This window comes from Phyllostomus hastatus, unplaced genomic scaffold (genome assembly GCF_019186645.2).
Source record: "Phyllostomus hastatus isolate PE091 unplaced genomic scaffold, TTU_PhHast_1.1 phas_scaffold_443, whole genome shotgun sequence".
In the NCBI taxonomy this organism is placed as follows: Eukaryota; Metazoa; Chordata; class Mammalia; order Chiroptera; family Phyllostomidae; genus Phyllostomus; species Phyllostomus hastatus.
The window spans coordinates 390,745-411,358 of NW_025334031.1; the positions used below are offsets into that span (position 1 = coordinate 390,745).

General features: G+C 71.2%; 1 protein-coding gene across 2 annotated transcripts; it reads left to right on the forward strand.

Moving 5' to 3' along the window:
* Nucleotides 1-680: 680 nt before the first annotated feature.
* On the forward strand, nucleotides 681-20,342 carry PHRF1 (PHD and ring finger domains 1). 2 transcript variants are annotated; one of them, XM_045820977.1, is made up of 18 exons: nucleotides 681-788; nucleotides 3,543-3,657; nucleotides 3,985-4,083; nucleotides 6,149-6,369; nucleotides 8,264-8,347; nucleotides 9,584-9,702; nucleotides 10,846-10,946; nucleotides 11,074-11,249; nucleotides 11,790-11,919; nucleotides 13,806-13,933; nucleotides 14,499-14,680; nucleotides 14,917-15,036; nucleotides 15,407-15,561; nucleotides 16,036-18,654; nucleotides 18,907-19,064; nucleotides 19,225-19,491; nucleotides 19,632-19,760; nucleotides 19,961-20,342. In XM_045820977.1, exons 2-18 carry the CDS (start codon nucleotides 3,564-3,566, stop codon nucleotides 20,102-20,104), a joined length of 4,926 nt encoding a protein of 1,641 aa, XP_045676933.1. In that variant the 5' UTR covers nucleotides 681-788; nucleotides 3,543-3,563; the 3' UTR covers nucleotides 20,105-20,342. The 2 variants fall into 2 exon arrangements, with proteins under 2 accessions (XP_045676933.1, XP_045676934.1); XM_045820978.1 differs by having other exon boundaries at nucleotides 14,920-15,036.
* The last annotated feature ends 272 nt before the right edge of the window (nucleotides 20,343-20,614 follow it).

Sequence of the window (20,614 nt, forward strand, 5' to 3'; positions counted from 1 at the left end):
TTCTGTTGTCCGCGCTCGTTCTGTCCGCGCTCTCAGCCTCCGGTCTTCGCCAGGTCCGTCCCCGTCACCCTTGTGCGCCGGGCTCCCACCCGGCTTATCTATCACGGTACTGGTCAGCCGGTCACACACCACGCGATTCCCCGAGCTCTGGGTGTGGACCGCGCGGGACTCGCGGCGCCCCGCTCCTGGAGAAGCCGCGCGCATCGCTACTTGGCCCACGAGTGAACGGACGGAGAAGAGGTGCAGGTCCCGGGCGCACCCTCAGGCCTCCCTCGAGGTGTGGTCCGGGCAGTCTGCGGGCCGCCGGCGGGCCGCCAGCGCTCGGGGGCGGGGCCTCGCCCTCGGGGGTGGGGCCGGGTCGGGCTGGGGGCGTGGCCCAGGTGTGCCCGAAGGCCGCTCCCATTCGCCCTGGGCTGCGGGCGGAGGGTCGGACTGCACCAGCCGCGCGCGGTGGGGGAGACCCGGGCAGCCCATCGGCGGGGAGTTGAAACACCACAAATTCCCTAGGACACTGGCCTGCTGGGCTTTCGTCCAGGAAGAAACAGTGTTCCCAACGCCTCCATACTCCCGACCGCGGGGAGCGGCGTCTTCCTCCGCTTCAGGCCGCACTTCCTCTCCTCGTCCCAGTGGTTCCCGCCAATAGGCGGGGCTGCCGGGTCCCGGAAGCCGGCTCAGTGCACTTCCGGGTCGAGGAGCGCGCGGCGGCAGCGGCGGCCGGGCCTAGTCGTTGCTCTCGCTCGGGCGGCGGCGAGCGCCTGGGAACTGCCGGCAGGGCACGAGGTTCCCGGGTACGTGCGGGGTCCGCCCCGGCCCGGGGTCCCCGCCGCGTCCCGGCCGCGCAGGCCGCCTCCAGACGCCGCGCGCTTTGTCTGTGGCCTGCCCCGGCGGAGCGAGGCCTGGGCTGCGCTGGCTCCAGGCGGGCGCGCGCGCGGGCGGCGGCGGTAGGGACTCCGAACCGGCGCGCGGAGGCCTCGCGCCGAGGCTGGGGAGATCCCTCGGCCCGCGAGCGCGCTTCCGGGGTGGCCGCCTTCCTGTCCCTGTTGCGGGGAGCTCACCCGCCTTTGCCGTGACACCCCGCCCCTCGCGCTGTCGCCTCCCCTGCGTGAGCGAGGTGTGACCTTTCGCTGAGTGGTTTCCAGCTCCTGGTCCACGTTGCTTCGTCCGCGTTTGTACAGGCTCGCGCGGGCGAGGGGTGGGTTCCGAGTCATTAAGTCAGGTGGACTTAGGGCACCCTTTCGGGAGTAGTTATGCCTACCCTTGAGCCCAGAGAGGTTGCGTAGCTTGTCACACAGCGACTGGTTCGTCCAGCGGCCGAATGGTAGGTAACTTGCTTGGTGAGCCACAGTGCGGCCACCAAGTGGTCGCCAGGACAGACCCCGAGGCTCAGGTGCCCTTTGACTTGGGACTTGGCATGCCTTTCCTCTCCCTGGACCTACCGGGAGAAGACTGAGTCAGGGTGACAGCTGCTGGCCCCTTCTGGCGCGTCCCCTGCACCGGGCCAGTGGCCGAGGCCCGGTGGGAGAGTCTCGCGTTTGCCCTCAGCAGCCCTGTCCCAGCTTTCTGATGTCTGCAGCCGTTTGGCTTCAGAGTCTCGCGGCCGCTGTGGCAGAGAGTGAATAAAGTGGGCCGGCGGGCTGGCCCTGGGCCTGGCAGGCTGCAGCGGCTGCGCCAGAGGCTCTTTCGGCTCCTTAGCAGTGGTTGGAATTGTGGGTGCTTTGGGTCCCTGAGTTTGAAGAGAGAGGGAAAGTTCTTTCGGCTTTAATGTCCCCCTTAGTTCCCCCAGATCCGGAGGGTGAGGAGGAGAGCCCCTGGGTGCTGCCAGCACCCCAAAGGCGGCCTGCAGGCGGGAGGGGCTGCAGGAGCTGTGGGCAGAGGTCGGGCTGCAAGTCCGCCCGGGCAGGTGTGGTGGAGCTGTGTGGTGGAGCTGGGGGCCTGACTGGTCTCTTCTTGGTGCTGGCACAGGCGCTGGCTCCGGCAAGCACTTTCGGGGGCCCGCCTTCGCGCTTTCTTGGGTGCTGCTGGTGCAGGCTGTTGTGTGGTGACACAGGAACGGCGTTCAGCCTCCTCGCCTGAGCTCCCCTACCCCGGTTCAGGGAGGTGAGGATGCCTGTGGGGGTCCCCAGCCGCTGTGGCGAAGGGCTGCTCAGCCTGCGGACTTGGCCCCCAGGTGCAGGCACTCCTCGGGTTCAGCTGCGTTCCCAAGCTGGCGTTTCTGGCAACCCCCCCGTGCCAAACCCCATCATGGCCTTAGTGTCCTCTGAAGCAGGCCCTGCCACTGCCCCTGACCAGGTGGTCGCAGGTCTCAGCACAGCAGGGGGCGAGCCAGCCACACCTGTTCCTGACTTCCCCCTTGTGGACGGAAGCACAGCCTCGGGGCGGACGCTCTGCAGTCGCCCGGGGCCCCAGGGTCTGCGACCCCTGGTGTCTGAAGCGTCCCTGGCAGGCCTGCGTGAGCGTGCGCACCCCTCCCACCGCTGCGTTTCTGCAGAGCGGACCCCGTGCTGTGCGCAGTGGGGGCGGGTGTCCCAGGGTGACGTTGTGGTGTCCAGTGGGAACAGTCCCGCTGGGGCCGGAGAGTTACAGGACTTACCTGGGCAGTGCAGCGGGTGCACCTTCGGGACAGCTGCCTTGCTCCCCGTCACGTCGTTGGGTGGTGCGTCCCCGGCAGGAGTGTGGCCTGGGCACGGGTGCAGGCGGGCAGGGTCCTGCAGCGACTGGAGCTGAGGTGCCGAGCGCTGGGGGCACGGGCCCTGGGTCGAGTGGGACTGGGGCTGGCTCCCTTCTCTGCAGGGCATCAGGTCGGTGAGTTGGCCCCACAGAAGCCCTGCTGGGTTCACTGTTTCCAGGTACCAGTAACACGGGCATGGGCGGGGGGCACCTGTCAGAAAGGACCCTTACAAGGACCAGGTCTGCAGGCCCTGGTGCAGACAGATGAGGTCACTTGTCTAGCTCTTCCACTGTCTGTGCCGTGGCCTCGCAGAGTAGAGAGGACAGGTGTCCCCAGATGGAGCCCAGGAGCCCAGGACCGGGTGGGTGGGCATGACGGCTGGGAGGCACAGCTGACCTCTGCGCCCTGTGGCCTTGTGCGCTCCGGGTGTTTTGGGGTGGGTATTGCACACAGCCCCCCAGTGGGTGTCCGGTGAGCGGAGGCTGGGACGGCCAGCCTTGGTGGAGAGGGATCTCTCAGAGGAGTGCCCTGCTTGTCACCTCGGCCTTCCTGGTGACCCCCCCTCTTGGAAGCCCTGCTTTGCCTCCGCTCCTGAAAAACCACTTCGTCCAAATGCAACCCGCCAGTCCGAGGCCGGACTGGGTCCGTCGCAGTGGAGGTCTGACTGGACGTCGCTGTGCGGCTGAGAAGACTCGGTCTTCCTCTGCGTGCACAGCGACGCGTGTCACCTCTCGCAGCTCGGCCTCCCTGGCCTGCAGGTGGATGCGTGTCGTGTCCGTCAGGGGTGGGCCGGGCCGGGAGTGACTGCCGTTCTCTCTGGGGGGGCTCTGCGGCCTGGCAGCACGGGCGGTCACTCGTCTCTGGTCTCCTTCAGATCGAACCCCCATGTCCAGCGATGGACGACGACAGCCTGGACGAGCTTGTGGGCCGCAGCCCAGGGCCAGATGCACGCCTGCCACTCGGTGCTGCCGCCCTGGCTGGCGGTGCTGGTGAGTGTCCCCGCCCCCAGGCAAGCCAAGGGTGGGGGCTCGCAGCCGGCCGCTCCACCAGGGTGCTGGCCCCGGGAGAGCTGGGCTCCCCAGGCGTGTCTGTGTTTTTCAGTCTTTAAAAACCTCTCGTTTTTAAATTATAGAAGTGGTGCGTTCTTTTGCTTTCTTTGTAACGGAAGCAGCACAGATGTGAATAGAGCGAAAGGCTTCTGTTGCTCCTGCATCTGCCCCTCCCCGGCCCGGCCCCGGGGGCTCCTCCCTCCGCTTATCCCTGGTCCTGCCGCGGGGCTGACCGCCCGGCCTGGGTGTCTGCCTGTCTCGGTCCAGGAGCGAGCGGGGACGATGACAGTGGGGACTCTGAGGAGGACACGGGCAGTGAGCTCGGCGACAGCACGGATGCGGAGGACGACGCAGACGCCGGGTCTGGTGAGGACGCTGCCGCGGGGGCGGCGGCCTGGGGCGGAGTGTCCTCGGTGACGTCGGGGCCCTCCCCGCTCTGGCCGGCTGAGGGGCTGCGAGGCTGGGGAGAGGCCCCTGGGCGGGACAGGGCTCGTGGGACGGTCCCTGCATGCAGTGTCCCCTGCAGCGTGTGGTCGGCGTCCGGGGGGCACTCTGGCCGGTGCTCCCTCGCGCTCTGCTGACCGGGACGCCGGAGAGGGTGGGCACGCGCAGGACAGGCCTCTGCGGGGACTTCCCGGCCCGTCTCCACTGGTTGACGTCTGTGTGTGCCCTTGAACTTCCGTAGGGGAACCGTGGCTGGAAAGGGTGACGGTGCCACATGAGGGCCAGGCTGCTGGGCTCTGGGTGGGCTCGTGGTGCCTTCTTCCGGCCACCCTGGCTGCTGCGTGGCCTGCAAGGTCCCCAGGGCGGAGCGCCCCGTCCCAGCCCAGCCCGGGCCACCTTCCTGGAGGAGGGCACTCTAGCCCTCTGCCACCGGACGGGGGCTGGGCCTCGCAGCTGGGCCACCACTGCCTGCCTTCCGATGGCATCGCCGAGTCGGCGGGCGCCTGCCCCTGCAGCGTCTGCGGCGGTCGGCCGTCACAGGCCTCAGGCTCCTGCGGCCGTCAGCGCTAGAACGCTGCGGGGAGGGGACCCGCGCGTCTGGGGCAGTGCTGGTGAAGGGGTGGGACTGGCACAGTGTCCGTCAGTGGGGGTTTGCGGCTGAGTGTGTGGTGACGTGCTCGTCCAGAGTTGGGTCTGCGTCCTGGGCAGGGACACGGGGCCCTGGCCTGCAGGTGCGGGTCACAGACGGGGCTCTCGCATGGGTTTCCCGGGGCTGCGTGGGGAGGTCAGCCTCCTTGCCGTGGGCCTCGGGCACCGGCGCTTGGTGTGGGCACGGATGCGAGGTTCTGCCCATTCACCCCTCGAGCAGAGGTCTGGGGGCCTGTTCGACCCCGAGAGTTGGGCCGGAGGGAGGGTGGGAGCCGGCTCGTCTGGGCTCCTCGCCGACCCGGCGTCCTCCCCCCGGCAGCGCAGAAGGAGAGGGGTGAGCGGGGGTCTCAGGGAGGGGGGGAACTCAGGGTGGACCTGGGTGGGGAGGGAAGCTTCCAGAGAGAGCCAGGCCTCAGCTGGGACCTGAAGGACAGGGGTGGTGGGGGCTGGGGGCAGAGTGCTGGGGGGGACAGTCGGCCCGGAGCCGTGTGCGCGGGGGGGCAGGCGCCCCAGGCCCGCGGAGGGCGAGGAGTGCTGCAGGCAGGGGAGGCTCTGGGGAGGCAGCAGGTGAAGCTGAGGGTCCGGAAGACTCGCCTGAGCACCCCCTCCCTCCAGCACAGGCTCGGACACCGGGGGGTGCAGTCGGGGGCCAGAGGGCCTTCTCCGGGGGGGCCGCTTCCCAGGGAACGCCCTCCGCTCGCCTGCTGCCTCTGCCCCCGTGTGTGTCCCGGAAACCACTCGCGTTGCACCGTGCGGGGTGTCCAGCGTTGGGTGGTGGTGTCCGTGGGGGTCTCACCGCGGAAGAGGAGGTGGTGGGGCTCTTCCCAGCCCCTCCCAGCCCTGCGGGCGTGTGCACGGGAGTCTGTGGCACACGCCCAGCCTGCTCAGGGCGCAGCCCTTCCGGTGAGGCCCCAGCCTCAGCGCCCCTCAGGTGCCGACCGGCACGCTCGTGGCCAGGTTGTCTGGTTCGGCAGCTGTGCTGTCTTCCTGCGGAAGGAGGGGAAGGGGGGACCGCTGAGGGCGGTGTTAGCCGCAGGCGGGCCGCTCTCGAGCCCGTGTTTGGAGGAGGGGCTGGGGGCTGCTGGCCTGGCCAGGTAGCCTGGTTGTGGGAGGTGTGGTCTGGCCCTGGCTGCCCCGCCCCCCGGGGGCTTCAGCTGCTGTGGCTGCTCAGCAGGCAGCTCTGGGCGAGGGGCCCCGGGACGGTCACACCTGGGGGGCTGCTGGGCGGGTCTGCCCCTCACGCGTGGGGTCTGGGAACCCGCTTTCCTGAGTGTGGCTGTGGCTGCCGCCACTGGCTCCCCCGCTCCCGCTCACGAAGTCGCGTTTCCTCTTCCTCGAGGCTCGGAAGGTGCCACCACCGACGACGATGACGACGACGACGTGGAAATAGTGGCAGCGGCAAGCACCCAGGGGCCACTGGAGGCCGGGGGCGAGTGGCCTTCTGATGACGACTCCGAGAGCTGCCCGATCTGCCTCAACACTTTCCGGGGCCAGGCCGTGGGGACGCCGGAGACGTGCTCCCACCACTTCTGCCTGGACTGCATCGCGGAGTGGGCGAAGGTGAGGCGGCCCCTCTGGGCCCGGCCTGCTGCCGGGGGTGGGGGGTGCTGCTGTGCGGCTTGGTCTCAGGCCGTGCGCGCCACAGAGGGGTGGACAGCAGCGGTGCCCGTGACGACCTGCAGGGACGGGGCGGGGCGGGCCTGCAGTGAGACTGAGGCCCCTGCCAGTGACAGGCCTGTGTTTCACCGTGGGCTCGGGTAGCGGCACCTCCCACATTTTAAACTTCCTTTTCTGAAAACTTGGAAGACACAGGCACATACAGTCCCCCGCCCCCCGGTGACCACTGTGCTCAGGAACTGCCCCTCGGCCTTTCTTGTTTCCGCCCCATCCTCACAGACACACAGATCACGGAGCTCGCAGCGCCGCGGGGCCCAGCAGGGCTGGCAGGGGCGGTGGGGCCCCGGCCCCAGCAGCTGGGGGGCGTCGCCGTGCAGCGCGCTTGCGGCCTGGGACAGAGAGGGCACCCGCGGCGGCGGCCTCCTCGCAGCCTGCGGGAGCCGGCGTGCTGCGTCCTGAGGCGCTTCCCCACCTCTGGCCCATGGTCCCCCCGGGGCGGCGGGTCTGCGGCCCCGGTCAGGGCCGGCGCCAGGGGCTCTGTGCGGGCGGCGTCTCCCCTGGGCTCAAGGAGCGGGCGGGCATCCGCCTCCACCAGTGCGTATTTCCAGTGGGGGCACTGGGCGCTGGGCCCTGCGGGGTGGCTGGCTGCAAGGTCAGCAGGGATTCAAAGTTGTCGTGCGCTTAGAAGTGAGTCCAAAAAGCCATTTCAGGAATTTTTGTGAGACGGTTGGGAGCCAGGGAGGAAGGGCCACCTTCTGGAGGCTCTCTGCCCGGGGTCCCCTGGCAGCTCCTGCGGGGTGGGGAGCGACCTGCTTGGTCAGACGGCTCATTGGCGGAGGGGAGGACGCTTCTCGGAACGGGTGCGGGGACAGACGGCGCCCCAGGAGCACGGCGGGCGGTGGTGGCACCTCGGGGTGCAGAGAGGGGACTTTCCCATAAGCCTGTGTGTGACAGGTCCGGCAGCCTGCAGGGCACGCAGGGCCACGAGGTCTCCCGACTGGAGCCGAGAGGGCTCTCTGCCTGTTTCACGGACAGAGAACGCGGGCGAGGGGGGGTCCTGCTTCCAAGGCTCACGGACGGTCGAGGGAGAGGGCGACGGAGGGACAGTGGGCACAGTAGGCGACGGGGGTCACGGGGCTCACGCCACGTGGACACCACGAGGTGGCGGCGTGGCGCAGCCGTCCCCGCCCCCTCCCGAGGGAGGCGGAGCCCCTGTGCCTGGAAGGAGAGCAGCCCCAGGCTTCCCCGCTGCTGGGGTGTAACAGGTCTATCTGCAGTGAGAGCCCTGGCACCAGGAGCCAGCAGGAGGCACCCGGGGGTGCAGCTGACAGGTCCACACTTCACTGCCCACACAGGCGTTGGCCCAGGAGCGGGCGCAGCCCCAGCCCTGTCCCAGGTCCCAGGGTGCAGGCAGAGGGCGGGGGCTCGGGTGGCGGCTGGGCGGGGTGCGCCCCGGGCCCCACAGTTCAGTGAGTGTGCTCGGTCGTGCACACGCTCGGACGACGCCCTAGCGAAGGCGGTTTGAGAGGGAGGGTCCCTGTGGCAAGCGTCTGTGAGGCAGGAAGCGGGCATTTGCGCGCGACTGAGGAGCGAGACCCTCGGAGTCCACTGAGAAGCGCCCAGCAGTCTTGTGGGGACCCTGGCAAGGCCTTAAACAGAGGCGGCGCCCCTGGGGCTGGCCCCTGCGCGCCCCGAGAGGAGGCACCCCAGTGGCTCAGCACAGGGCCGGGCACGTGGGGAGCATTCGGTTTTCGGCGCGCAGGCGTTGGACGGGCTCCGGGCGTGCGGCTCCCGGGGGAGGGACGCCACCACCCTGACGGGCCCCCGTGTCTCGCAGAACGCCAACTCCTGCCCGGTGGACCGAGCCCTGTTCAGCTGCATCTGCATCCGAGCCCAGTTTGGTGGGAAAATCCTGAAGAAGGTGAGTGTCGTCGCTGGGCAGCGCCCCCCCCCCGCCCCCCGTCCATCGCATGCCCCCCGCCACCCCCTGCCCATCGCTCGGCCCCAAGTCGTGGGAAAACCCGCTCTCGCAGCTGCCTCCCTGGCACGAGTGAGTTCGGCTCAGGTGCTGGCCAGGAGTCCGCCAAACGCCGTTCTCAGGCGTGCACGGGCAGCCAGGGCTAGAGGCGCTTCCTCGCCTGCCGGCCGTGTGCGTTCTGGGGGGGAGGCATCGCCGGTGCCACTGGGGGCGGTTTCCGGGGCTTCCTCTCCACACCCATGTGCTGCCTCTGCACCCCAGGGCGGCTCCGGAGCCCCAGCAGCCGTGGGGGCAGGGCAGCCCAGGCCCGGGCAGGAGGCCGGCTCTCTGGGGACCAGGTTTCGGACTCCTGTCCTGCTTTTTAGAGGGGCCCCCACTCTTGCCCGGAGGCCGAGGACAGGCGTTGATCGGCGAGACTGCTGGAGGCAGGCCACAGGTCTGAGCCTAGCCCTGGGGTCTAGACCCCGCTCGGGCTCCTCCTGGGCATGTCACTGCCGGGCCCGCGTCCCCGTGGGGGGCTCGCAGGCCGGAGCTGCAGGTGGCAGCTTCGGTCCTGTTGATGCAGGTGCGCTGCCCTCCTGCCCGGGGCCCGGGGCCCGGGCCTAGGCCGCCTGGACGCTCTGCCGGGGGGGGGCTGTGGGGCAGGAGGGGCTGGGGCGCGAGTCCGCCAGACGCCTGGTGGGGGTGTGCCGCGGCCGCACGGCAGCGCCGCGTGTGGGGGCCCCAGGCCCCTGTGGGGCCGCGGGGGGCAGGTGGGGGCGTGCCCCCCAGGCGTGTCGTGTCCACGGAGCTTGCGGGTGGCAGGGCACACACGGTGCCCGCAGCTGGTGAGCCCCGCCCCTGAGAGCACCTGTGGGGGGAGGGTTCTCGGGGGAAGGGCGCAGCCGTGACTGTTAGCGTGTGGAGCCATGTCTCCGTGCCTTTGGTTACGTGACAGCCGTCGAGAGGTCAGCGCTGCTGCCTTCCTCGCTGCCGCAGCCGCCAGCGGGCGTGGGGCTGGGCTGCCTGCTGCCCCGGGCCCTGCTGCCCGCTGCCTCCCCTGCGAGGGCCGCCTCCTGTCGGGTCAGTGCTCTCTTCCCCGTGAACGACCGACCGGGGAACGGGCACCTTTCGCCTGGGGGCCCCGCGGCTCTGGGTCGGGCTCCGGGCCCCGTGCGGACCGTGCGCTTCTGCCCGCAGATCCCGGTGGAGGGCGCCCGGGCCAGGGAGGAGGAGGAGGAGGACCCGACCTTCTGTGAGGTGTGCGGCCGCAGTGACCGGGAGGACCGCCTGCTCCTCTGCGACAGCTGCGACTCGGGGTAAGCGTGGGGCCCGCCGGCCGCCCTGCGCGGCCGTCCTGGGGCCCGAGACGCAGGGGCGCCCCGGCCCTGCCTCACCAGAAGAGAGTGCGTGAGCCTCGCCCCGGCCCCCGCGAGAGGCCACACCCGCGTCTGCAGGTGCGCGGCTGCCACCTGGGCCCCAGGTTCCGTGCCGTTGGTCGGCAGCCAGCAGGCTCTCTTACTGTCGCCATTTGTCCCCCGGCCTGTCCCCAGAAGTGGGCTGAGGCCGCCCACAGAGGCGTGTGTGCCCTGTCCAGACGGGGGGAGGGCCAGGAGACCACGACCCGGGGGCCCCGGAGCCTCTTCCCGTCACCGTGCAGGCAGGCCGGCAGGCAGGCCTCTCCCCCCACCGGGCCGCAGGGCCCTGCACCGCGGGGGGCGTCTGCTGTGAGGTGCCTGTGGAGACTGTTGCTTTGGGAGCGCCAACCCCTGAAGGGGGCGGAGGAGTCCAGGGAGGCGGGTGGGTCTGGAGCTCTCTCTCGGGCAACGAGCCGCAGGTTCAAGGGCTGGCTGCGAGGCGAGAGGCAGGGGAGCTGGAGCCCTGGGTGCCCGTCTGTTCCGGGGTCCTTGCCCCAGGCCCCGCCCCTGCCCCTGGGTGCCGGGGCCCTCTCCTTGCTCGCACGCGTAGCTCGGAGCTGGGTTTCGTGGCAGGTCACCGGACCGGATGATCTTTGCCTTTGGGATCTCAGAGCCGCCGCCTCTGCCGCTGGTCGCCCGCGGCGCAGGCCGGCTCGCCGGGCGTCTGGATGGCCCGTTGGTGGAGCGTGAGCAGGCGGCTGCGTGGTGGGGCGTCCTGGGGACGGAGGGCCCAGGGGTGGCTCAGTGCTCCGGCGGCTCACACACGTCCTCTCCCCGAGGGAGGGCCTGGGACCCCCGGATGCGGCGCGTGCTGGGAGCAGGGGGTGGGCCCGCGGGGCCCTCGTCCCCGTCCTTGCTGCTGCGGGAACCCGGCTCCGGCCCGGGGAGCCTGGTGAGGAGAGCAGGGCTGGGCCGTGGGGGCTCCGGGGCGGCTCCACGAGCTCGCTTCACCCGGTCACGCCCAGGTGCGGGCTGCGCTGTGGCCCCGGCGCGTCTGGGTGCCCGCTCTCCGGGGCTCCGACTGACAGACCCTTCGCCCCACAGGTACCACATGGAGTGTCTGGACCCCCCTCTGCAGGAGGTGCCGGTGGACGAGTGGTTCTGTCCGGAATGTGCCGTCCCCGGAGCTGCCGTCCCTCGCGCAGGTAGTCCCGCCTCCCCGGGCGGCCCCGCGCCCAGAGCGGGGCAGCTGGGGTCTCCGTGGGCTCGGCGCGCCCTGGGCGGGGGCGGGGGCCCCGGCGGGGCGGCAGCCCAGGCCTCTTCTCTCCCAAGACACGGACTCCGTGACGGAGGAGGAGGTCTCCCTGCTCTTGGCGGACGTGGTGCCCACCCCCAGCCGGCTGCGGCCCCGAGCCGGCCGGACTCGGGCCATCGCTCGGACGCGGCAGAGCGAGCGCGTCCGCGCCGCTGTGGACCGGAGCCGCATGTCCACGGCCCAGAATGTCCAGGTGGGCTCCCCGCCCCTCCCTGCCCCGGTCGGGGGGGCACACGGGGTCTCGGGGCAAGCTGCCCTGCAGCTGGTGTCTGCCCACAGCACGCCCAGGCAGGTTGGGGGAGGAGCCGGGGTGGCCTGGGCCTGGCACCCTGGTCACAAACGCCTCTGCCCCCGCCGGGCCCCAGACCAGACTCCTGAGGTCCTCCCCGGCGTCCTGGGCTCCCGCCCACGTCCCCGGCGTCCCGTCCCGCGGGGCTCGCCTCGCTCGGTGGCCTGGCCGTGCGGCTGCCCCGCCGTGCCGCCCCGGAGCCCCGCGAGCTCCACAGGCCTGCCTGGCCCTCCTCGCCCGGCGCTGGCCCTGCGCCTGCGTCCTGCGGGGGCCCCCGCCCTCAGGAGGCCCCTGCAGTGGGTCTCTCAGAAGCAAGGGGGCGATGCCAGCGGGGGTCGGGCCGGGGCTGTGTGTGTGTCTGTCCCGCTGGGGCCCTCACTGGGGCGGGCGCGTGGGAGCGAGCCCGGCCGCCCTGCCCACCAGCTCCACCCCCCTGCTGTGCAGCGCGTCCCGAGGTACCTGGTGTCCTCTCTGCTGGACGAGACCATCGAAGCCGTTGCCTCTGGTCTGAGCACCGCCGTGCATCAGCGCCCGGCGACGCCGCGGGCCCCCACCAGACGCAGGAGGAAAGCCAGTAAGCCCGGGTGTGGCGGCTCCGGCCGCGGCGCTGCTGTGCCGTCGCCGTGGGGGCGGGGCTCGGGTGGGCTGAGCTCTGCCGGCCATCGCTTGGTGGCGTGGCCTTCCCAGTGGACAGCGGACAAAGCAGGACACCCGTCCCCGGGCCACACCGACGCCCGAGTCACGGCCAGCACTGCGGGGCTCGTGCTGCTGCTGCTGCTGTTTGCGCCCCGCGTCCCTGTCTGTCGTCCGGAGGCCGCCCGCTGGCATCCCCCGTGGCCGGGGAGCGGTCTCACGGTGCAACCTCGGGCGCTGCCCGGGGCCCCCCAGGCGCGTCAGCCCCGGATGACCCTTCGCCTGTGCTGAGGGGACCAGAGGTTCTCTCTCGCTGGCGCCTCCTCTGTTTCGTCTGCGCGTTCGCTTTGCCGGCAAAGCTGCCACCGACGGGGCTGGGCGGGGCTCGCGCCGGTGGACGGGCGGGCTGCAGGGGCGGCCTGCGAGCCCCTCCGCACCCAGCCCTCCCCCCGCCACGCCCTCCCCGTCGCTGCCCCTGTGCCTGCGAGTGCCTCGCTCCGTGTCCCGGAAAGAGGGACGCTCTCTGCGGTCACAGCGGCGGAGTCACATGTGGGAAGACGAGCACCAAGTGCTCGGAACCCCGAGGTCGCCCTCGGTGCTGGAGGGTCCAGTGGGGTCGCAGATGTCGTGTGATTTCATTTCGTTTTACTCTTTTTAAGATTTTATTCTTTTTATTTTTTTATTTTCACTTTTTAAAAAATTTTGGGGCACCTGGTGCCTTTGGTTTATGTGTACGTGCGTGCGTATTTGTTTTCAGGAGGAGGGGAAGGGAGACGGAAGACGGGGGGAGAAACCTCGGTCAGTTGCCTCTGGCACGCCCCCAGGCAGGGACCAGCAGCCCACAGCCCGGGCATGTGCCCCGACCGAGAGCCGGCCTGGTGACTCTGGGTGTGAGGGATGGCGCGCAGCCCCCTGAGCCACACTGGTCAGGGCTCTCCCGGAACCTGAACGGTGGTTTGTTTGAACCCACAGCCGAGTAAGATTCTCTCGGCTGCTGGCTGTACCCGGAGTCCCTGTGTCCTCTGGGTCATAAGGGGCATTCTGTCCCAGTGCCCCCAGCCAGCTGTGCCCACCGCACGGCCAGCTAGTCCCTGCCTGTCTGTGGCCTGAGGGTGGAGCCCGGGGGCCCCTGCAGGGCCGGGTGCCAGTCCGGCTTCGCTGGTTTGCGCGAGCCAGTCGCCGGGGGTGGGCGTGCGTTTCCACTGGAGCTTTGTCCAGGGACACCCTGGGACCGGGACGGGGCCTGACAGCTGCCACTCAGCCTCCCCGCTCTCCGGCCCCGAGCGAGACCTGGGAGCCACCTCCCTGCAGAGCCAGAGCGGCTCCTCGGCGGGGCCGGGCAGGGTTCCGCCCCTTTGTGAGCTCACAGGGTCGGGGCGCCGGAGCCGTCCCGTGGCCGTCCCAAGGGGGCTGGTCGGGACCGGACCCCGGGTGCGTTTGCAGGCTGGGGTCAGGGTGTGTTTCCCTGGAAGTGCACCTGGAGTCGCGCGATCTCCGGTCTCGGGAGAGTCCTCTGTGGGCCCCTAAGCGGGCACAGGCCTGCGTCCCTCACCAGTGCACTTGGCTGGCTGGTGGGGCTGGGCCCTCCCCGCCTCTGACTCCGCCTCTGACTCCGCCTCCAACACACGTGCCAGTTCCCCAAGCCCCCCCCGTGTGCGGCCGCCCCTAGCTCCTCGGCAGGCGGTGGGGCTTTAGAGCCGCAGCTTGTTGTTCCGCCGAAGACCCCGAGCCTGTGCATGGTCGCCCGCAGGCCGGACCCCTCGGAGAGCAGCCGCGCCCCCTGGGGTGCGCCCAGGGCGGCCCGGACCCTCGACGTCCTCTTTGCAGGGAGACGGAGGAAAGTGCGGGGGAGGAAGAGAGCCCAGCCCCGACCGGCCGTGAGGAGCAGGAGCTCGGGGACGAGGTCCAAGAGGCGCCAGGGCCGTGGGAAGAAGAGGAAGGGGACGAAGACCACGGTGAGGCCGGTTTCCGCTGTAGCGGGGCAGCAGGGGGGCCCTGCCATGGCCCCTCTTCTCCGTGTCTCCATGTCTCTGTGTCTCGCTGGCGCAGAAGACCCGCCAGCGCCTGGGGGCGGGGTGGGGCGGGGCACCTGAGGGCTTGTGCAGCAGTCCCAGGACCCGAGTCCTCGCGCCTCAGGGGCGGCGGGGTGAGCTCATGCAGCGCAGCCCGGCATGAAGACCTGTTTCCGTCTGAAATGGGGGGTTCGGTGCCGGTCGACCTCGGAGTGGAGGCCGTGTGCGGGCTGCCCGCCCGCGGCCCCTCTGCGTGCGGCCCTGGGTCTGGTCTGGCCGCGTCTGGGCTCCGGCCGTGGCCCTCGGGACCGCTGTGCTGGGAGTGCTGCCCGCGGTGTCCGCTGCTCGGGGGCAGCCACGTTGGTCACCAGGTGGACGGCCCGGCTCCTCTTCTGTGCCTGGCGTGGGCGCAGCTGCCTGGGCGCCGTCTGCTCTGGGGACGCCGCTGCAGTCTCCTCCCGCAGACCTCGGCCTGCCGACAGCTCCTCCTCCTCGTCCTTGCGGCCAGGGGGAAGTCACAGCCCGCTGCCGCATCGCGCGGGCGCTGGGCCTCCGGGGGCCGACCCGCGGGGCCTGCATCCCATCCGTGTACAAGCCCGCGGACCCCTCCCTGGGGCTGATGCGTGCGGACATCGGGGTCGCCCCCCTCTCTCTGTTTGGAGACCCCTCCGAGCTGGACCCTGTTGACAGGTGACTGCGGGGCGGTGCGGGTGCGGGTGCAGGTGCAGAGTTGGGGGGCACGCCCTCAGCTCCCCGCTCCCTTGGGCGGGCGGTGGGTGAGGGGTCACGCGTGCTCATCCCCACCCAGAGGGGTCTGCGTGCGGGTGGCCCTGGCCGGTCCTTCTGGGTGCTGTCGAGCCGGGGCGCAGGGCGTGCCCCGCCTCCGGGCAGGGGTCACCTGCTCCCTTGGACTGTGTCCCCCCCAGCAGCGAGGAGCCGTCTGCCAGCCCCGCTTCCCCGCTGAGCGCCAAGAGGAGGGTCCTCTCCCGCTCGGCCCTGCGGTCGCACCAGCCTGTGGCCCGGCCTGTCTCCATGGGGCTCTCCAGGTGGGTTGGGGCTGGGCAGCGAGGGACGCTGAGGCCCATGTCCTCACCTCGGGGCTCCCTGATGGGGAGCCAGGCAGCCACGGCCTCTGCTGCGGAGCCTGCTGGCCAGCCACGCTGGGCAGGCCACCGTGTGCTGCTGGCTGGGTCTTTTCTGGCCTTGGAGCCCCTGGGGCAGAGCAGCCGCTGAGGCCGCAGAGTCAGCCGACGCTCGCCGACCTGCGCCGGCCTCCCAGTGCTGTTGGCCAGCCGCACCCACACGCCTGCCTGCCCTGCCTGCGTGGGAGCTGCCTGGCGGGCCTCCCCCGGTCCCGTGGGGGGGCTGGGGCGCGGGGGGCCGCAGCAGCCGCAGCAGGGCCTGTCTGCGCTGCAGGAGGAGCGTGCCCGCCGCGGCACCCGGGCCCGATATGGACGAGGCGCCCGTCCCGGACCTGCTGGGCAGCATCTTGTCGAGCCAGAGCCTGCTGCTGATGGACAGCGCCGACATCACCATCCACCGGGACGGCTCGCTCAGCGCCAAGCACACCGGTAAGGCGGCCGCCACACTCGCCCCCGAGACACGTGTGCGCTTCCCGCTGAGGGACGTGGAGGCAGGGGCCTCGTGCGGGTCGAGTCTCTCGGTCAGTTTCTCATCGTGCTCTGAGCGGAGGTGAGGAGCACACGGTTCAGATGGTGGTGGAGCCCGCAGGCCCCTTGGCCGTCCGTGGCTGGCCTGTGTCTCGGCCCTGGAGCCAGCCTCACGGGGCCCCTTACTCTGCGTCCCTGCAGGCTGGAGGGCAGGGGCCGGTCCAGCTGTGGAACTGGGCATCCAGCGATGGGTGGGGCTGGGGCAGAGGGCATCCTCCGCACCCCGCACTGCTGGGGGGCCGGCTGCCCCTGCGGCAGGTGGGGGGGACTAGAAACGCACCCTTGAAAGCAAAGGCACTCAGGTGCAGGTTGAGCAAGTCTCTGAGCTTTTAAAGAGGGGCAGGCCCTGACGGCTTCTGCCTTCCTGTCTTGCAGCTCCTCTCTGTTCTCCGCGAAACCCAGCTGGTTCGCCCCAAGAGAGAGAAGGCCCTGGGCCCAGGGATGGTCTGCAGCCCCCGGCACCAAGCCCAGGGTGCCCGGGAAGCCTGGGGTCGCGCTGCCAAGGCCGGCCGGCCCCCTCCCGTGTTCCCGCGCTCACGCCAGGGGCTGCGAGGAGACCGGACCCCTCGGCGGCCCCACGGTCGGGCCGGCCCCGCTCGCACCTGTGGAACGGGAGCGGTCTCGGCCTGAAACCACCCAGCCGCCCCCATGCAGGCGGTGGCGGCGGCAAGCACGCCGTGCCTCTTAGGTTCACATCTGAGATCTCCAACGGTGGCTGTGACTTGCCGGCCAAGAGCACGGTGCCGGGACAGGCCCCGAAACCCAACCCCAGGAGAGCGGACATCTCTGAGCTCCCCCGGATACCAAAGATAAGAAGGGACGGCAGTGGGCGGACGGACCCGGCCCCAGCCCCCACGGGCGGGCAGCCCGTTGAGATCCCCAGCTCCTGCATCAGCCGGCTGACGGGCAGGGAGGGCCCCGGGCAGCCTGGCCTGGGCGCCCGGACGGAGGGCGAGCCCCGCGGCCGGGGCTCCCAGGAGCCCGGCGTGCCCTCGGGGGGTGGCGCCCAGCCCCCCACCCCGCTGGGGCCCTCCAGGGGGAAGGGCGGCAGCTCCACCTTTGAGAGCTTCAGGATCAACATCCCGGGGAACACGGCGCCGCCCAGCAGACCCGCCCACCCCGGCTTCTGCCACACGTTCCGGCCCGTGGAGAGCAAGGCGCAGAGGAAGGAGAGCCCCGCGCCCCTCTTCTCCCTGCGGAAGGCGAAGCAGCTCAAGGGCGAGATCTACGACCCCTTCGACCCCACGGGCTCCGACTCCAGCTCTGCCGGCGGCAGCCCCGAGCGCCTGGGCTCCGGCCTCCTGCCCTCGGAGATCACCCGCACCATCTCCGTCGGGGGCAGCCCCGGGACTCCGCCCTCGCAGGCCGTGCGCTGCGTCACCTCCTACACTGTGCGGACTGCCTTCGGGGCGGGGGCGGAGCCCGGGCCCTGCCGCGGGCCTTCCGCCGGCGCGCTCCAGCTCCGGGGCGAGGGGCCCACCGGTGAGCTGGGCGGAGAGGAGGAGGACTCCGCCGGGGGCCTGGGCTCCGCGTCCCGGGCTCAGAGGCCGTCCCCGCCGCGGCGGGAGCCCTGGGAGGACGAGGACGAGGACGAGGACCGGCCGTCCCGCAGCGCCTTCTTCAGCTCGGAAGAGCGGACGGTGACGTGCGTGACCGAGGCGGAGCCGGACGCCCTGCCGGCGACCACGCTCCGGGTCGTGGAGCTGCGGTCCCCCTCCCGCTCGCGCTCCCGCTCCACCTCCAGCTCCCGGGGCCGGAGGAAGGACGGGAGGGGGCAGGCCGCCGCCCGGGAGCGCAGGAGGACCCGCTCCGGCTCCCGCTCCGGGGACGGGAGCTCCAGGTCTGCGTCACCACCGGCGGGCGAGGACCACACCAGGAAGCACCGGCCCAGGGTCAGGGCGCGGCGGTCCTCCAGCGACCGTTCCAGCAGCCCGGAGCGAGCCCGGCGGAAGAAGGACAAGGACAAGGGCAGGGAGAGGAAGAGGGACTCCGGGGGCCGAGGCCGGCGGAGGTCCAGGTCCCGCTCAGGCAGCCCTGGCAGCTCCTCCCATGAGCACCGCGAGGGCCGCAGGAGGAAGAAGAGGCGGTCGGGGGGCTCTAGGCCTCAGGGGCGGGGGTGCTCCCCCCCCAGCAGCCTGGAGTGGGCCTGGAGGCCCCGCCCCGCCCGGGGGAGGAGCCGTGAGCGGCCCCGAGACTCCACACGAGACTCGACCCGGGGCTCCCGGGAGAGGAGGCGGCACAGGTCCCGGTCCCCCCGGTCCCCCAGCACAGAGCGCAGGCCCCGGGAGCACCGGCGGCCCCGCTCCCGGGAGAGGCGGCCTCGGCCCCGCTCCCCGGAGAGGAGGTTGCCTGTGAAGGAGGCCTCCCCGGCACCCCCTGCCCAGGAGGGGCTGGGGCCAGGCAGGGAGCACCCCACCAGGCTGCCGGGGGAGGATGCCTGGTCAGAAGGGGCTGCGGCCCACCAGCCCCCCTCGCAGGGCCCCCCGGTGCTGGAGGTGCCGCCCGAGGGCCCGCCCGAGGACCTGGATTACGGAGACTCTGTGGAGGCGGGGCACGTCTTCGAAGACTTCTCCAGCGAAGGCCTCCTCGCTCAGCTGGACGACATGAGCTCCCCGCCTTCCCCGGAGAGCACCGACTCCTCCCCGGAGCGGGGCGCCCTGCCCTGCCTCGCCCTGCCCACCCCCAGCCAGCAGCCAGGCGCCGGCCTGGCCGGGGCCGGACTCAGGGGGGAGGTGCCACCGGTCCACAGGGAAGATGCCGTGCAGCCCCCGCCCTGGGCGGAGGGTCCCCAGGGGGGGGTCTCGTTCCAGCAGGACCAGGCTAAGGCTGTGACGCCCGGCGCCCTGGGAGGCCAGGCCGCAGGCGGGGCGCTGGTGGGGCAGGAGGAAGGGCCCTGCCAGACAGCTGTGCTGCGGGCTAAAGCCCCGGTGAAGAGGGTCACCTGGAACCTGCAGGGGGCAGCAGGCGGCGCCCCGGCCGAGGACAGAGGCCTGCGTGAGTGGGGCGCACCTGCGGCCTGTGGGGTGGGCCGGGGTGGTGTGTAGCGCGGCATGGGGTGGCCACCACGGGAACTGCCTCCCTGGGCAGCTCTCGGGGTCACGCCGGCCTCGCAGGCCCCAGTCCGAGAGGCGGCTGTGGTGCAGCCCGTGGCCCTCGTCACTGGGACGCTTCTGGAACTTCCCGCCAGGAAGTAGCCTTCCCCAGTGGCACGGCCGCGAGCACCCACCTGCCCCGTGTCGCCCTCAGGGATGCCGCTTCACAGGCCGCAGCCGCCCCGGGAAGAACCCTGGGGGCCCGAAGACGGGGGCCCCCTGGTGGACACCCAGCAGGCACCCTTCCCCGAGCCCCCCCCTCCTGGCCACAGCCTTCCAGACCCGGGCTTCCTCAGCGCTGACCTGTCTCAGGTGGGTGCCTGGGCCGGAGGGAGGTGACCCTGCACTTGGGCCGGGTGGGCTGGCAGCCTCCCAGCACCAGCCCTTCCCGCCGAGGCTCCCACGGTGCGCAGGCGGGTGTGGGGGTGCTGCCAGCCCGGAGCCGCACCCGACAGGCTGTGTCTGTGCCCAGGGCTATGGCCCCGGCCTGCCGCCCACCCTGGCTCTGCCCACAAGTGTCCTGCCCTACGCGCCTGCCAGCCAGCCCTCGGTCCAGTTCACCCTGCAGGGCAGCCTGCCCCCGGCCGGCTTCGGGGCGGCCCCGAGCCCAGCCCCAGTGCCAGTGCCCATCGGCCTGACCGCAGCCTCAGAGCCCGCTGGCCAGGCCGCTGCCACCAACAGCTCGGAGGAGAAGCCGGCCGCTCCCCGGCCGGCCGCAGAGAAGGCCAAGAACGAGGAGGTGAGTCCCGCCCCTCCCTCCCTCCCTCCCTCCCTCCGGGCGGCCCGGGCAGGACAGCGGGGAGCACTGTGTGCCTCTCCAGAGGGCCCCCCAGGGCTCTGCGTGTGTGTGCACGCTCACCCGCGTGTCCTCGCCCCCAGTACATGAAGAAGCTGCACATGCAGGAGCGGGCGGTGGAGGAGGTGAAGCTGGCCATCAAGCCCTTCTACCAGAGGAGGGAGGTGACCAAGGAGGAGTACAAGGACATCCTCCGGAAGGCCGTTCAGAAGGTGGGCGGGCCCGGGGTGTTGGAGCGGGGGAGGGTGCGGCCGGGGCAGCGCGGCCCCGGGGAGTGCTGGGGTCCGGACGGCGTCCTTCCTCGCTGCTTGTGAAGGAGGCCGACGGCACCCTGGGGTGTCTCTGGCCACCGTGGTGGGACCCTCGGTGGCCCTGAAGGACCTCTGGGTAACTGTGCCTCCCCTCGCCCCAGATCTGCCACAGCAAGAGCGGGGAGATCAACCCTGTGAAGGTGGGCAACCTGGTGAAGGCGTACGTGGGCAAGTACCGGCACATGCGTCGGCGCCGGCGGCCAGAGGCCGGCGAGGAGCCCGCTGCCCAGGGCGCCGAGGGCTGAGGCCGCACCGTCCCCAGCGCCCAGGGGCTGCTGTCCCGGCCCCCGGCAGTGCTGCTGGGGGTGGCAGGAGCAGAAGGCTCCGGGGACACCCAGCACTGTCCTCAGGGCTCCTGTGGCCACACGAGGCCTGTGCACCTGTCCCGCTGGACTTACATTGGACTTTTTTATATGTGTACATTATAGATACACTGTTTCATTGTGTTCTAATTTATCAAAAACAAATTATCTTTAGAAACTTCTTGGTTGCCTCAGTGCTTGAACAGTGCGCCCTTTGCTAAAGCCGGGTGGGGGCCCTCGCGGGCACAGGGGCTGCCCGCGTCCTACTGAGGCGACCCCCGCTGTCTTTGCCGGTGATGGCCTGCCAGCAACGGCTCCGGTGTCCGACCGGTGCCGCCACCGCTGGCAGAGAGAGCACTGTGCACGCTGGGACACTGGTCCCCGGGGAGGCCCCGGGAGCCACAGCACGCCCGGTGGGAGCCGCTGCCCCGGGCGGCTGGTGCTCGTTGGTGG

Excerpts from the sequence above, each read along its gene's own strand:
- PHRF1 (XM_045820977.1), top strand. The coding sequence starts at position 3,564 with ATGGACGACGACAGCCTGGACGAGCTTGTGGGCCGCAGCCCAGGGCCA. Across the intron at positions 9,703-10,845 it reads TGCGACAGCTGCGACTCGGG|GTACCACATGGAGTGTCTGG; the intron begins GTAAGCGTGGGG and ends TTCGCCCCACAG. Across the intron at positions 18,655-18,906 it reads GGCCGAGGACAGAGGCCTGC|GGATGCCGCTTCACAGGCCG; the intron begins GTGAGTGGGGCG and ends TGTCGCCCTCAG.